Source organism: Monodon monoceros, unplaced genomic scaffold, assembly GCF_005190385.1.
Source record: "Monodon monoceros isolate NGI ecotype Baffin Bay Population unplaced genomic scaffold, NGI_Narwhal_1 Super_Scaffold_7, whole genome shotgun sequence".
Lineage (NCBI taxonomy): Eukaryota > Metazoa > Chordata > Mammalia > Artiodactyla > Monodontidae > Monodon > Monodon monoceros.
Window position 1 is genome coordinate 52,568,335 of NW_021703784.1, and position 16,407 is coordinate 52,584,741.

Genomic DNA, 16,407 nt, shown 5'->3' on the forward strand with positions numbered 1-16,407 from the left:
GCATGCAAATTTGTATGTATGTGAGACTTGCCTTATTCTGGTGAGAAGTGCCAAGAGCTTTTTATCAGATTCTTAAAGAGGGATATAGCCTCCAAAAAGCTGAGAATCACCACTAAATGATAGTTCTAGAATAGTGATTCCTTTATTTCCGCCAAATGGAATCCTGTGAAGAATCATACTGTAAGAGAAAAGCAGACCTGAATCTCTACTTGCTCAGAACATCACCTTCTAATTTCCTAAGGCACCTACGCAGGACACAGAATCCAGTTTGGAAACCCGGCTAATACACCCAAAGGGTTGTGGAGTTTCAGAACCAGATGGACCCTTAAGAGCTATTGAGACACACCAGGTCCTGCCTTGGGGAAGGAGACTTGGTGAAGCCCACAGAGCATATCAGTGGTGGAAATGGGACCTGCACAAATCCCTTCGCCACCTGCCCCCCCCAGATCATTTTACTTTTTAAATCTTATTTCCCCAAAACATGAATTTTTAAAAAGTAATAATCAAAACCTTTTCTGTCCTGAATATAGTTCCCAAACAGGAAAACATTTTTCCTGTAGAATTTTAGTCTTCTGGAAAGAGATATTTTCCCCTCTAAATGCCTCTCAATGAACCATAATATATGATAGAAAATAAATCTATGGCTTACATTTGAATAGTTCTGTATAACTTAGAACAATACATTAGCTGACTTGTTTTACAGTGGGAAAACTGAGACTCAGATAAAATGACTTGCTATTTTCTGATACCAACTTAAGGGTTCTTTCCGCTATCTCACAGCCTTTGTATACGAATGCATATATTTTGTGGCACTTAAAACAATAAACAAGTGTGTGGTATAACTAGCTTGTTGATATATATTTGGGGAGGTAAGACCAACCTCTGCTAATCACAGCCATTTGGGAGTAGGGGAAGGGATAAAGGCTATAACACTGAACATATACTTACTAGATACACTGGAGTCCAATTTCTAAGCAACCTTCAAAGCATGATTTTAATCACCATTTTTGCAGACGCATTTACTAAAGCTCAGAGAGAAAACATGCCTTGCCCAGATAACCCTCAGGCCTGCCAGCCTCCTCAGCCGGTGTGTTCCACACCACCTAGCTGCACAGGGTTTGAACAGGCCCGCTTGCCTCTCTGGTGGGCAGCCCTGGCCTCCTCTAACCCCTGCACCCCCTTCTTTCTGTCTCTTAGGAGCGCCAGCTTCTCTCAGGGCACCAGGGCCTCGTTTCTCATGAGGAGCGACACGGCCGTGCAAAAACTTGCCCAGGGCAACGGACACTGTGTCAACGGGGTCAGTGGTCAAGTCCATGGCTTCTACAGCCTCCCCAAGCCAAGCAGGCACAATACAGAATTCAGAGACAGTACCTACGACCTGCCCCGGAGCCTGGCCTCCCATGGCCACACCAAGGGCAGCCTCACAGGCTCTGGGACGGATAACGAGGATGTGTACACCTTCAAGATGCCCAGCAACACCCTGTGCCGTGAGTTTGGGGACCTCCTGGTGGATAATATGGATGTTCCGGCCACCCCACTCTCAGCCTACCAGATCCCTAGGACATTCACCCTGGACAAGAACCACAACACCATGGCAGTCGCCACTCCTGGGGACTCGGCCGTAGCCCCCCCACCCCGGCCCCCCAAGCCAAGTCAGGCAGAAACACCTCGATGGGGCAGCCCTCAGCAGAGGCCTCCAGTCGGTGATAGCAGCAGATCGGCCTCTGCCGCTGCAACCATCCCCAGGCGCAATACCCTCCCAGCCATGGACAACAGCCGACTTCACCGAGGTCAGTGTGAGCCCTTGCTGAGGCCGGGGGCAAGGGAGGCAGCACAGGGGTTCTCCGTAGTGTGCTGGTTCTTGGTCATCCGTGCCAAGGAGACTTAAGTCCCACCCAGGGGACCTGTGATACAGGTTTAGGCATCTTCTACCCAGACCTTTCCTAGTTTGTCCTCCAGCACTGGAGGCTATTAGTAGACACCACAATGGCAAGAGTTTAGCAGACCCTGCCTGAGAGAAGTTACTGCTCTACTAGGGAGGTAGAACATTCTTGGCTAACCACAGTACAACATATTATGGCTTTAGAGGTCCAAATCACGGTCTTTTATTCATTTATAAATCAAACCAAAGATTTCAAAAATAAATTTAGAAGCCTAGTCCAAACTGGAGCCAAACCTATGTGGACCAACAGACTTTTAAAATCAAATCTACAAAATATTTTCTAAGCCACATTTGAATCTCTGGTTAAAGTCTGAACGTCTGTCTGAAGTATTAAATTCTGTTGCTGATTTCCCACTGAGAGTATTCCAACTCTGCATATAAGCTCCTCTGTTTGATGAAAAAGTAGAATAATATTAATTCCTTTCATTTGGCATCTGCTCACACTGGAGCTACATCCAGAAGCCTGGGAGGAATTTGTGAGCTGAGGAGATATGATAGAAGCGATCCCTTATCATTAGGGGTTGAGAGCAGTATCTTCGGAGTATCAGTAAGACTCTGAGCCACACTGGTGAGGGTGTGGGGAAGTGTCAACACAGGGATTGACTCCAGTGAGTGCACATGGATCTTCCTTCCTCTGTCGTAGCTTCTTCCTGCGAGTCCTACGACTACCCCCAGCGTGGTGGAGACAATGCGGGCCGGTCCACCGAGTCCGTGAGTGATGCAGTCAGCGCTTTTCTGGTGAGTGGGGTTTAGCCAGGGGTCCTTAAGTCAGCTCAGGTGGATTAAAGGTCACACGCATGGAACTAAAAACACAGCCCCAAAGCATGATGGCATCTCCCTCTTAGGAGCCTGCCTGGATTCTTGTCTCAGTTCAGAACCCTGGGTTGAGTTTTTGGAAAGTCATAGGCAGGTATCCTGATCTGGAAGAAGTGTGTGTACTGAGGTGCACTAGCCTGTAAGGCTCATCACTGGGGGTAAGCAGGAAGGGTCCAGGATGCAGAGGACCCAGGCGCTGGGATGGCGGCTCTAAGGCAGCATCCTTGCCGTGAGGTCTCACCAGGCAGGGGTGGTGCTCAGAGGCAGAATTACGGTTTGCGTGCGGGATCCCAGGCTGCCCTGAGGAGGGGCTGATGACAGCTCTCCGAGGTGTCGGGCCCAGCTAAGCTGACTAGGGCCTGGCTTCAGGCCCACTGGAAGGACTGTGAAACCAGGTAACGGAAGCAAAAGCAGCTTCGTTGTGCGTCTGGAAAGACAAGGCAGGAGTTAAAGGAAGGCTGTGGCCAGGGTAGCTGCATTGTACAGCCCCGTGGCAGCTCTGACTGCAGCCCGGCAGTCACACTGAAAGCTGGGTTGGGGAAGCACACCTGCCCCAGACCTCACGTGCCAGGGCCAAGGCTTCTCTTACGCTCCTTGCCCTGCCAGTGGCAGGTGCTGCCCTGCCAGTGATGAGTCCGGACCTGAGGAAGAGGGAGGGTCCTGAACCAAAGCACTGCTTGGTCAGGCATTCAGAACGCCTCGTGGATACTTTATAGTAAAGATTTATCACAAGTTATAAGTAAGCTCCAAGGGATCATGGAAGCTGGAAGAGACCCACAGGCCTCATTTCTTCCTGTCTCCTCCTCTGCTTTCTTAGTTGTTTTTCCCAGGGTCCAGCAGTATTTCTTTTCACTCCTAGCCAGGGAAAACAGCTGTAGGCCGATCGGATAGCACCAATTCCGAAGACAACTACGTGCCTATGAATCCGGGCTCCTCCACCCTGCTGGCCCTGGAGCGAGCAGGTGATAATCCCCAGAGTGTCTACATCCCCATGAGCCCGGGGCCCCATCACTTTGACCCGCTTGGCTACCCCACCTCAGCCCTTCCTATGCACCGAGGCTCCAGCCGAGCGAGTGAGATCCAGCCACCCCCTGTCAACCGCAACCTCAAACCTGACCGGAAAGGTAAGTCCACTGTTTCCTCGTTCCATCTCTGGACAATGTTCAGGGACTGTTTGCATTCATTTAGGGATTGGGTGGATCCTAAACTTTTCTTGCAAGGAAGTGGCAGCCTCTGGGGCCTAAACCAACCCAAACACACACACACACACACACACACACACACTCTCTCTCTCTCTCTCACATACACACACTCACACACACACTCTCACACACACTCTCACACACACACACACTCACACACACACACACACCAAATTCATCCCAGTGGTCTGGCACCCTAGGGACTGGCTCTTGAGGACCCTTGATGAGCAGAAAGAGTGCAGGAATCAGAAAGACAGGATGGATTCAGGTGCCAGCCCTGCCACCTGCTAACATGTGATTATAAACAAATGATCCTGTGTCTCTGTGCCTTATTTCTCATCTGTGAAATGGGAAGTGTAAAACGTACCTCCCAGAGGCATTGAAGGACACAGATAATACATCTAAAAGTGCTTCATAATGTATGAGATGTAATTCAAGGATGAGGTATTTGTATTAACTCTGGGGCTGGGCAAGGTAGAACTGACAGAGCAGTCCATGAAAAGATACACTATGCTATAATCGAAAGGATTGAGCTTTCAAACCAGGTAGATGTGGGTTGGAATCCTTACCCAGCACTTCCTAGGTGTGTGACTTTGAGTAGATCATGTAAATTCTCTGAGCCTCCGTTTTCTTATCTGTGAAGTGGGGATAGTCATGCCTGCCTTCCAGGTTTGGTGAGAAGGAAAGCATCTAGGACATTGACTCTACTGCATGGCAGGTGTTCAGTAAAGTTAGCTCTGTGCCCTCTGCATTTAGACCAGGAAGAAGTGCTGCAGTGCAAGTGTCAGGTCTGCCTCGACCTCATTCTGCAGGCCTGGATCAGTGGCAGGGATTCAAAGGGAGAAGCAGAGTCACTGGACAGACCTAAGTCCCCTTCAGGCTGGCCAACAGAGAATGCAGATCTCAGCATTTGGATTGAAGGCTTCAGGACTTTGTGACGTTCACCTTCCTCCACTGAAGGCTCCACAGTCCTGGTGGGCAGGGGGCAGTCATGGTGGCCTTCTCTATGATGTTTCAAATATCATCTCTTGTCTTCATATGCAGTCACAAATCCACGGAAAACAGTCTGTTGTCACACCCTGTGTCCCCACTTTAGGTTCCGAAAGTATGATTACCATAGGTACGGTGCGAAGAATATAAAATCTGGAATCTGAAGACATGGCTTCAGGGCCTGTCAGCATGGGCAGAGATTGTGTAACCTTGCTGAGAGCTTCAGTCTCCCCCTGAACAACTGGGATGAATAGGAATGATTCATAAATGCACTTGTGTGTCACGTGTAAGTGTCTGTATGTGTGGCATTATCATCATTGGCTGATGACTTTCTGTTCCTGCTGCAGCGAAGCCAACACCACTTGACCTGAGAAACAATACCGTCATCGATGAGCTCCCCTTCAAGTCACCCATCACCAAGTCTTGGTCCAGGGCCATGTAAGTGTCTATTTGTGGACACGGGAACTTGGAACAGGGCCATCAGGTTGGTGAATGGAATGGGTCACTAGGCCGTGTGCCAGGAAGGCTGCATCCTGCTGCTGATGGCTGTTGGTAGCTCAGGGCTTGGTTTTCTTCTTCTGTGAAGGGAGAAAAATTGTCCGCGCTCTGTATCCAATCTTAGTCTGATAATGGAGGGCAGAGGTCTGTCTGGGGGTGTGAGGGCCAGGGCCCGGCGGGAGGCTGGATGTGCCCCAGGGTTTACTCCCTGTCTTCTCCCCACAGCCACTCCTTCAACCCAGGATCCACCCAGTACTGCCGCCCCATCTCCACACAGAGCATCACCAGCACGGACTCGGGAGACAGCGAAGAGAACTACGTCCCTATGGTGAGTCCTCTGGGGTCCCCTGGAACCCACCTCTCACTCCTCCACTTCCCAGCTCACTAATTCACCCCGGCCTCAGGCCACCCACATTATTTGTGATTTAGTTTGCTGCTGCAAATCCGTCTTGAGCACATACGTGTCGAGCACTGTGGGGTCATCGTCAGAGGCAAGGAAGACGCGGTCCCTGCCCTCAAGGAGGCTGCTCTCTTAAGGGGCAGAGAAGGCCTGCCTCTCTCACGACTGTAACACAGGTGGCATGGTCGGTGTCCCTGGAGAGGCGGTGCTGCACCCGCAGGATGGGCGATCACACCGGACTAGGGAAAGGGGAGGCGCTGAGGTGGAGTGGCCGTGCAGACAGGAACACGGAGAATGATGGTCATTAACTCTGAGTGAAGGTGGAGTGGGCAGGCGGGGAGGTTGGACTGGAGTCAGATCATGAACGACCCCGAATGCTGTCTTGGGAAGTCTGCACTTGTGCTGGGGCAGGAGGGAGCCCCAGAAGAGTTAGCAGGCCAAGTGGTTAGCTGGTGTTTCAGAATAGTCATCAGGGGCCTGTAGAGAAGAACTAGAGCAGCCATCAGAATTAACTTCCTTGTTCTATCCTGTTAAAATCTTTCAAAACTAAAAGATCTCTTCATTTCCTTATCCCGTTGTTCCCATGACCATGAGGAGGTGTGGGAGTGTGCCTATTGAGTGTGTGTGACCCCACTCAGCGGTGGGGAAGCACACGTGTGCATGACTCGGTGTGGTGAAGGCCCTCACAGAGGGAATAAACACAGGGTTCTGCCCCCTGAGATTCCCAGTGCAAAGGGAGTAGCTGCCCAGCACCTGGTAGTTGCTGCATAAATAGAACAAATCTACCGATCAATAAAGCAGCCAAAAAAAACACAAAGCATAGGACTATTTATTGCATTTCTCATTAGAAGGTGTCTTCAGGAAAGTGCCAGACAGGTTGGTCTTGATGCCTGGATGAGACGGGACCGTGGAGCGTGTCCTCTGAGGGACTGGGGCTTTGTGCCGCCTGGGGATGAGGCCCCTCTGTTGAGACCCCTGAGGAGCTGGAGCTGGAGGGACAGGCCGCTGCGGTGTGACAACCCCGCTCCGGGCCATGGGTGGGAGCCCCAGAGAAGCAGATCTGGTGCAACAGAAACCCTTCCAGGGTCCAGTGCGTAAAGGACATGTGCTCCCTTCTTGGGGCCAGCAAGCGGGGGCTGGTCTGTCCGGGAGACCACAGGTGAGACGCGGCCTGATGCCCTGGAAGGGAGGCAGCGTGGCACAGCGGGGTAGTCATCCCTGCTCACCAGCTGTGCAGCCACGGGCAAGTTGCTTTACGTCTCCAAACCAGAGTTCTATCTGCGTTTTAAAAACTAAGAACAGTACTAATACCTGTGTCACAAGATTGTTGTGGGGGTTTAGACAAGAGCGTGAGCAGTCCCCGGAGCAGTGCAGGGCAGAGTCGGCAGTCACTGAGCTAGCTAGTTGCTCTTACTCCCAGAGGTGTTTTTTTCCCGGTGGTGGGTTAATCTGTTTCCTAAACTAACTAATGGTCTTTCCCTCCTTTGTGATAGCAAAACCCAGTGTCTGCATCTCCCATTCCCAGTGGCACCAACAGTCCGGCCCCTAAGAAGAGCACTGGCAGCGTGGATTATCTGGCCCTGGACTTCCAGCCGAGCTCCCCAAGCCCCCACCGCAAGGTGCCTGGGGCGGGTGGGTGGGTGTCAGTCCGGGCTTTGGCGGCCCTGGGGGAGGGGTCCCGGAGGCCAGCTGCCTTCAGCGCAGGCCGGCGGCACTCTGCTTCTGTGACTGGGCCGTGCTGTAGCCTGGGTCTCCGGGGGCTCACGCGCCCTCACTCTCAGGACACAGGTACCCTGAGCCCGTAGGACCGCATCCGTCAGCCCACCCCCCCCGTCGTGCGGATGGGCGAACGAATGCACACGGAGACACGAGCTGCTCGAGGTCACGTGTGAACCCACGACAGAGCCGAGACTCGGGGATCCTGTGTCCTGGTCCTGAGTTCTTCTTTGAGAACTCGCTGTCCAGGTGCAGCCTGCAGAAGGGCTTCCGGGCCCGGGAAAGGCCCCCCTCAGGAAGCACACTTAGTTGCCCAGTCCAGACAGCAGCCCCGGCACAGCGTCCCGCACAGGATGGCTGTGCGCTCACAGCGAGCCACACACAAAGCCCTATGGCTGGTGCTTGTTGGCACCCGGCACAGTCCTTCCTCTGGACAAGTGGCCACAGGGAGGTGGGTGGAGGCGCAGGTGAAAGCCTGGAGCCATCCATCAGGCCAAGGAAGGGCCTGGGTCCCCCCCAGGAGCTGGGACATTGGGACGGCAGGCAGGGGCTGTTGCATCAAACAGGAGGGATGGTGTGGTTTGGAGTTCAGGCCTTACAGGCCACTTTCAGAAAGAAAAGGCAGGTCAGAGAGGCAGCTATGTAGAGCCCCACCTCCTCTCCCGGGAAACGACTCAGGAAGTGCCGCGCGCCCGCTCCCCACGTTACTGATAACTCACAGCCACTTCACTTCCCCGCTCTGTCCCCCAGCCATCCACGTCATCAGTCACTTCCGACGAGAAGGTGGACTACGTCCAAGTGGACAAGGAGAAGACCCAGGCCCTGCAGAGCACCATGCAGGAGTGGACAGACGTGCGGCAGTCCTCGGAGCCCTCCAAGGGGGCCAAGCTGTGACGCGCGGGCCACCGCCCCAGGGAGGGGCCAGGAGGCGGCGTCTCCAGAGCCGACGCCTCCCCGTCTGTCTCCCCCTTCTCCTCTCCAGCGCGCCCTCCTGCCCACCCCCTCTCTACTCTGCCACTCTGGCCTTCAAAGCACTTGACATCAGGAACCCTGACCCCTTCCCCTGGGAGGTGAGGGCCTGATCGAGGCGCTTCCTCGGCTCACTCGGGGCCCACCTTTGATTTTTATCAGCAATGGCCATGCCTCTACCCACCTTAGTTAGAGCTATTGCCAAAAAGCATCCTTCAGCCTCTTCCTGCCCTTTAGACCCGAATACCTACCAGACGTGTGGAGGGAGGGGCTGGGGCTCTGAGCCAGATTCCACACCTCACCTTTGGGCACAGCTCTCAGCCCCTGTCCCTCCCGCTACTGGCCTACCTCTCCCCCAGTCCCGGAAGAAGCCAAGTCGTCTCGCTGACCCAGGGAGCCAAGGACCAGCGGACCAAGGTGGATACAGACTTCTTCAGCCCTGTCTTTCTTGGCAGGGGAGAGGCAAGGCCACCAAAAGATGAAGGAGTCGAGGAGGAAGGTCAGAGGTGGTCTTGAGGGACAAAGGAGTTAGACCCCCAGATGCAGGAGGGCAGTGGGTACCTGCTGTGGTCCCCCATTTGCAGGCCAAGTGGCAGTGCAGCTGTTGCCGGGTGGGAGAGGCAGAAGGACAAGGACAGCAGGAGGGGAAGACTGAGGATGATGGGCAACCCAGAACAAGGAGCAGGAGATGGGGCGACGAAGACACTGCGGGGCCCGGCCCCCGGGAGTGTGGGGCCACAGGCCCGGCTCTGCCGCTCTGGGACAGAGCATAGTCCTCTTCCCCGAGACCCCACCCAGCCAAGAGCGCCGCACCCACGAGGCTCGGACTGTGCTGGGCGGTGCAGCGCGTGGGGTGGGAGCGCCGATGTGGTGGTGGTGGGGGGCCGGCGGAGCTGTGGGAAGGCTACGCAGTGTGCGGGGTGGAGGTGCGTGGGCGGGGACGACTGAGGGGCCACCCTGGGACGGCCTGGGCGGAGACACAGGGCGGCGCCCAGGCCTGGAGTGGAGGCGCTGCAGCAAGTGAGCTTCTCTGCAAGATGGGCAGTGCGGCTGGGGAGGCGCTGGTAACCGATGGGCTGAGAGGCGGGGCGAAGGCTGGGGGTGGGGGAGGCGCAGCTAGTGGTTGAGTACATCCGGAGGGCCTGGTGGCGAGCCCGGGCAGTGCCGTGGAGATGCAGGGTGGAGCAGAACGTGAGGACTGGTGTGGTGGTCAGGGGAGCGATGTGCATGGCCGCAGGCGAGCGCAGCTCCCAGGACTGATGGGTGGCGGGCAGAGCAGGGCAAAGGAGCAAGCAGAGCGGAACAGAGCCTAGTGGACGACGCGGGGGAGTGGCCGGCGGCTTGTGCCGTTTGGTTGAGTTTTGTGTCAGGTCCCCAGGAAGTACAAGTGTGGCCTGGTGACAGGCCAGAGTGTGTTCTCAGCTCACGTCACCCTCTGTTGCCCTGTCGAATCCCAGGTGCCTAGCTACAGGGACAGGAGAGGGCAGGCCTCTCCTCCCATGGCTTAAAAGGCCACCAAATCAGCATCACCCTCTGCCCACCTTTGCCAGGGACAGGAGGAAGGGCATCACGCCAGGCTCTTTTCTCCTAAGTCTGGGGAGGGGGGGCTCTTTTATGTTAAAGTTCTTGGCCAAATTTTTAAGAGTTTCAGAGGCAACGTGGGTAGACCAAATGTTTCATCCTACCCTGGGGTGAACAGACCTTCCTCCCTCCAAAAAAAAAAAAAAAAAAAAAATGACTTCCCATCCTATTTAAGGGAGGTGGCTACCGCTCACCTTTCTGCTCCTGTGAGCCTGTGTAAACACGCACACCCCAGGCCTGCGGCCTGACCGTACTCCATCCCGGGAGAAATTTTCTCAACAGTAGCCCCTTTCCTCCTAGTATTAGTCATATCAATTCAATAAGCATTCATTAATGGCTGCTATGGCCAGGTCTGGGCTAGGCACTGAGAACACAGGAATTAATCAGACTTTGTATTTGAGAAGGTCAGAGTCGATGAGAAAAAAGACAAGGACACATTGGTAATGGCCATGAGAGACACTTAAAATGCTGATAATGTGCAGAGAGATCGAGGCTTATTCTCTAGGAGGTTGGTGCTGGGGGCAGGAGTGGCGAAGGGGTGGAGATCAGGGAAGGTGGTTTCTAGGAAAAGGGGGTGCCTGACAGGGGCCTTAGAGGAAGAAGGGTCAGATTTTGAGAGGGAAGGAGGGCAAGGCTGGGTTCCGGTGGAGGAAGATGGACAGAGAGACTTAGAGAACCTTGTGCTTTGGGAACAGACCTTTGGGAGTATGGGCCCAGCCTCTCAGAAGCAGTGAGGCCATGCCTTGGTGTCCCCACAGGTGAAATGGTAATGGTGGTGGCAGTGGCCTACGCTGGGCAGGGTTTGGTGGTTCACTCTGCCCAGCCCTGTGTCCCTTTAAGGCCCTCTGCAAAGGGTCTCACGTGGCAGAGCTTTGAATGGCGCCACCCCTGTGCCCCCATAGGCTACAGGTGGGCCCAGGTACTGGTACCCTCAGTTCCCAGCATCCTCCCCTATTGATCGCAAGGTGCCCTAATAATGTCAGCATTTTCTGAATGTGCCATGTTGTGAATGAAACTGGGTGGAGTCTTGAGAGACTGAGGTGTTCAAATCTAACCACCAAGGAGGCCTCCCTCCAGTTCTTGGTTCCTATAACCCCCAAACCCTTCGGGTGGAGGCAAGAGTAGAGACGGGAGGAAGTACAAGAGAAGAGAAAATTGGCCTGTTGAAAGCAGAGACTGGCTCAAAAGCCCCAAGTACCAAGGTGTCTAATATTCCCCTGTCTGGTCAGTGTAAAGAACTGGTCCTTTGGCCTTCGGTGGGTCAGAATCCACCTCTCCTGGTGGCCTGGCAAGGACTGAGATCCCAGGATGCCTTGTCAGCCAGCATAGCTCACACAGGCCTCGTCCTGCTTGGTGCTCCTCAGAGAAGCAGCTGTTCTTGCCCCCTTCCAGCTCCACCTCTGCAAGGAGTGGTATGGAGCTTGTGTCTCCTTCCCACCTTGGTGAAGAAGGGCCCTGAGGCCTCTTCTGTGGCTACTCCCTGCTCTGTAACTTCTCTCTCGAGGGTCTGGATCACCAGGGATAGGCGGCACCCAGAGCACTGGCCAGTTAACCCAGTCCCCTCCCGAGACTGATTTCAGTAACTTCTACATTCGAAACCGTTCAAATATGTCCCATTCCTAGGACAGAAGCACAGCTGTTCTCAAGGGATTTACCTGGCACAGGGCTAAGGCCTCAGCCGCAAGCTGCGGCTGACCCACACCCCTGTGACAGGGCTCTGGAAACAGAGCGCCGGGCAGGAGGGAAATTGGCACGAACTTCCGCCTCTGGCCCTTCTGCAAAACGTGGGGGCAGGAGGCTGAGCGCAGGAGCTCTAAAGCCCCCTCCTTCCGGAACGCACCAAGCTCTTTGGGGCCAGGTGGGCTGCCTGATGAGGGGTCCCCCTGGAGATTCAGGCTGTCATGTGATATTTGGTGGTGTGTGTTCTTATGTGTTTGTTGGTTACATGTGTCTTGAAATTTAGAATCATTTCCCACAGAATCGTTGCTTTGTCGGGAAGAGAAAATGGGCTGGAAGAAGCCCAGTCTTAGGTTTCTGGCCCTCTTACCATTTAAAATTGACATTTAATTTTTCAAATCACTGTTGGTGCCTAATCACTTAAGTTATTAATTTATTCTGTTTTCTTTTTTAAAAAAAATTTGTAACACGTATTTATCCTGTGAGTAGGTCTGGGGAGGGGGTGGGAACGTGTTCACATGGGTCCTGTTTTCGCTGTGGTGACACATGGTACAGGCCTGGAGCTTGCAGGTCCCTTTTTACTATGGTGTTGGGTCTGGACAACAATAAAGTCCATTAGACGCAACCAGGAGGGCTGCTGAGTGTGTCTCGTCCGGAGGGGCTGGGGATGGAATGCACACACACTGGGATCCCGGCTCGCTGTGCCAGTCTGCTCCACTTTCATTTGAACAGGAAATAACTGGGTACCTTTCTTGGCTGAGAACACATGTGAATCTTCCTGACCTCGGAAATTGTACTCCTGGTGCATGAAATGGAAATTGTAGTAACATCTGCCAATTCATCTTTCTTAGGAGGCTCAATGGACCAAAGAGATGAATTCTGAGCATGACTCTGTCTCTGACAGACGACTGTCGGCCCACTTTCGCTGGTCCCTGAGGTCTCAAGGGTCTATGGCTTTTGGGCCAAAACTCCTCCACCTGCAGCCCCTGAAGCCCCCGGCCAGGCCACTGCAGTCCCAAGCTCCAAGATGGCTGGAACCTGAGGGCTGCTGCCTACTTTCCTCCCGGCCTGAGCCCAGCCCACCCCACCCCACCCCAGATTCTCAGAGGTAAGAAGGGAGGAATGTGGTAGCAGCAGCAGTCTCTGAGCAGCCCAGAGTTCCTGGGGTCTGGAGGAGCTCCAGCCCCACCTGACAGATCAGTCCCGTAACAGTATCCTGTTAGGGTGGCCCCCAGCCTGTGCACCCACCCCTATCATCTATCTATCTGGGCACATCCCCACCACCAGTCCTCACTGTTGATTAATTGATTGATGGAGTTACACAGCACTTCAGTGCAGGGCATGCTTGCCTCCCCTGGGGCAGCACACAAGTCAGCAGGGCAGGGGGTGGTGTCCACTCCTTCCTGTCCAGACACAGCAAGAAACCAAGGGTTAGAGCCTACCTCACAGCCAGCCAGTGTCCGAGGCGGGAAGAACGACGGCTTTAAAGGCTTCAGAGAACCTATTTTTATTCCTGTTTGAGACCCTGGTTCTCTTCTCTCCATTTAGAAGGGGTACAGCAGGGTCAGGGCACAATGAGGTCACTATTTGCTCCTCACCAGACCGGCCCCGTGATGACGGCCAACTGCTGAGGCGCTGAGCCAGCCAGCTTCCCTCAGGACCGATGTCGTGAGAAACACAAACATACTTGCAGGAACCTAGGGACGCGCTCTCTCTTAACCAGAAGGGGGATGCAAATGGTGGCATCTCAGGCACTGAGGCAGGAGAGAGGCTTAAGAGGCTGTCCTCCCCTCTGTGCGTTGTTGCTTGGTGTCAGGAGGACAGTCTCTGGTCCTGTGCCAGGCTGCTTCCCACCTACACGCCTCTCAAAAAAAAGTACAAACAGTGTAGGCACCCACCCACAGACGTTGCCTCAGGCCCCTCAGAGAAACCAGAAGCCGGCCAGAGGGGTGACACACAGCCGCCTTCTTTGTGCTAGGGCTTGGATCTGCCTCTGCTTTGTATACCACAGAGAAACAAGATTGTCTGAAAGGAGCTGGGAAGGAACTGCTACTTGATGGCAAAACACCAGCGCTGTGACGTTCAGCCCTGTGGGACAGCCTGCAGCGGGTAGGGGACAAGGCCCAGAGAGTGTCCATCTCAGCTGCTTCAAGCTGAGCAGGACACTTGGGTGTCAGTAAGTCCTAACGGGGCTGATCCCACTGTTGGGGCCTGAGGCCCGGTTTAAGGGGCTTGGGTCTCACCTCCGTATCTGAGTGAATCTCCGTGTGCCCTTCGGGCTGAGGGCAGGGGCCCAGGAGCCCCCCCCGCTCCATCTCTCTGGCCCTCGGAAGGGCCTGCCTTCAGGACTGGACCTGCGCAGCCTCCCTCAGACCCCACCTGGCCGAGCACCTCTGCCTGGGACCTGGGTCCCCCCCACTGAGGTTGCCTGTGGCACCCTCACAAGTGCTTAGCAGGCCAGGGGATGAGGGTTCCCATTAGAAGACCAGTCTGTGGAAGTCACCGCTGCCACCTGCAGGGCTGCAGCCCCCCGGAGGGCCTTCATCCTCATCTTTGTCTTCGTCAAAGCCCCTCCCCCAGTGTGGAGACGTGGGGAGTGCAGAGATGTAGGCCGCCCTGCTCCGCGCCTCCTTCTCCTGCTCCTGGAAATACAGATGGGGGTGGGGCCAGAAGCTTAACGGTCGATCAGTCAGGCCCTGCAGCCTCAGGTCCTCCCTGCGCCCCCAATGCCACCCAGCCCTTCCAAGCACCACCCCAGTCCCCAGGGCCAGGCGCAGAGGAGCCACAGCTTCTGCCCTAGAGGCATGCCAGCTTAGTGGGAGGATGGGTGGGACGGACCCATAGCCATCCTGTAGCTAGGCTTCCAAAGCATTCTTCCTCCTCCCCCGAATAGACACTCCCAGTGGGGCTTCCCTGGTGGTGCAGTGGTTGGGAGTCCGCCTGCCGATGCAGGGGACACGGGTTCGTGCCCCGGTCCGGGAAGATCCCACATGCCACGGAGCAGCTGGGCCCATGAGCCATGGCCGCCGAGCCTGCGCGTCCGGAGCCTGTGCTCCGCAACGGGAGAGGCCACGGCAGTGAGAGGCCCGTGTACCACAAAAAAAAAGAAGGAAAAAAAAAACCTCCCAGCAGGAAAGGAACTCATTTCTACTAACTGGACTGTGAACAGCTGACAAGGGCCTGACGTGGCACCAGAAAGCAGGAGGTGCATATCAAAGGTCACCTCATAGCCCCCAGGGACCCTTCTGCAGGCTTCCTGGAGTGGCTGCCCAGCCTCTGCCTCTCAGGGCACGAGGAACCCTCTGCCAGCGAGGAAGCTCTTCCTCCTGCTGAACTGAGGCCAGCCGTGGATTCGCCTTCTTACCACGGGCCCAGCCCTGCCTCCACCTGGACAGCTCGGCAGAAATGCAAAAGCAGGGCCAGGGTCCCCACGGCACGCAGGTGCTGCTGGCCAGGGGTCCTGACGTGCCCACACCAGCGGCCTGCAGCAGCACTCCTCATGCTGGTCCGCACACTGGCTGTTTCAGCAGCAAAGTATTTTGATACCACCCTTGACTCTACAGAGTGGAGCCGAAGGCTCAGAGAGAAGAGGCTCAGTGAGTCGGGCGGCCCCCCATCCGCTCGTATCCACTACTCACAGAGCCCCTCCTCCAGCACACTTATGACACCTTAATAAAAAACTGATCATTCCTCATGTCTGTTCCTCTGAAGTATGGGGCTACGTCTGTCTGGCCCACCAATCTTCCCCAGCACTGAGTGATAGCTGAACGGATCAAGGGAAAAAGGAACAGGCTCCAAAAGAGGAGCCGTCACCATCTGAGCCGGTGGGTGCCGGGAAGCCCCTCCGCCCCCAGGGTCTGCTCACCTGCAGGAAAAGGATGTTGTCTTTGGAAATGGCTTCCATCAAGTCTTTGTGGAGGGTGGGCTCTGCCCGGGCTCGGGGAGAGCCAGGCTCAGCCTCAGGCCCCTCCCGGGGCCGCTGCCGATAAAAAAGCACGTAGGCGGTGTCCTTGGGGAAGAAGGAGGTGACGTTGCTGACAGACTCAAAGGAGGAGAAGGACACCCGGGTGTCGTTGAACAAGTACCACTGGTTGTCGGGCTCGGGCCCGTCAGCCGCTCCCGCGTTTGGGGCTGGGCGGGCCGCACCCTCGCGGGCATAGCAGTAGTAGTGGCCGCTCTCCGAGGACACCCCAGAGTGCACCACGACGCTGCAGAGGTCGTAGGCCTGGCCCCGGCCCCCGGCCAGCGGCAGCCGCAGCAGCAGGGGGATGGAGACGTCGTCCAGGATCTTGCGGCGCCGCATGGTGCGCAGGTCGAAGGAGAAGCGCAGCAGGGTCAGGATGAGGTAGCGCGGCCCCTGGCTCAGCTCCACCACCTTCTCGGCATCCTGCAGGGAGGCGCAGGACTCGCAGCGGTAGCGGTTCTCTGCCGTCAGCCTCTCGGGCGACAGGAAGTAGTTGACCAGGTCCAAGACCGAGCGGGAACCCTCCCCAGAGGGGGCAGAAGCATTTCTGAGGGTCCCTGGGCCCAGGCCGTCCTCCTCCTCCTCGGCCTCCTTCTCCTTCTCGGCCTCCTTCTCCACTTTCTCCTCCTCCTTCTCCACTTTCTCCTCCTCC

General features: G+C 55.4%; 2 protein-coding genes across 3 annotated transcripts in view; one reads left to right on the top strand and one right to left on the bottom strand.

Annotated features, from left to right (window-relative positions):
* GAB2 (GRB2 associated binding protein 2) overlaps window positions 1-10,268 on the top strand; it is a 172,387-nt gene extending 162,119 nt beyond the window's left edge. For both annotated transcript variants that reach the window (XM_029207340.1, XM_029207341.1), the window contains 7 exons: window positions 1,198-1,790; window positions 2,586-2,680; window positions 3,618-3,882; window positions 5,298-5,388; window positions 5,674-5,776; window positions 7,342-7,467; window positions 8,315-10,268. In XM_029207340.1, the coding sequence (XP_029063173.1) occupies window positions 1,198-1,790; window positions 2,586-2,680; window positions 3,618-3,882; window positions 5,298-5,388; window positions 5,674-5,776; window positions 7,342-7,467; window positions 8,315-8,458 (1,417 nt within the window). In that variant the 3' untranslated portion in view covers window positions 8,459-10,268. The remainder of the gene's footprint in view (window positions 1-1,197; window positions 1,791-2,585; window positions 2,681-3,617; window positions 3,883-5,297; window positions 5,389-5,673; window positions 5,777-7,341; window positions 7,468-8,314) is intronic.
* A 3,971-nt stretch (window positions 10,269-14,239) lies between these two features.
* The window catches only part of USP35 (ubiquitin specific peptidase 35), a 75,514-nt gene continuing 73,346 nt past the window's right edge, over window positions 14,240-16,407 (bottom strand). The window contains exons 11-12 of the mRNA XM_029207342.1: window positions 15,657-16,407; window positions 14,240-14,433 (exon numbers count right to left, since the gene is read on the bottom strand). The exon at window positions 15,657-16,407 is cut by the window's right edge and continues 50 nt beyond it. Coding sequence (XP_029063175.1) covers window positions 14,269-14,433; window positions 15,657-16,407 — 916 coding nt within the window. The 3' untranslated portion in view covers window positions 14,240-14,268. The remainder of the gene's footprint in view (window positions 14,434-15,656) is intronic.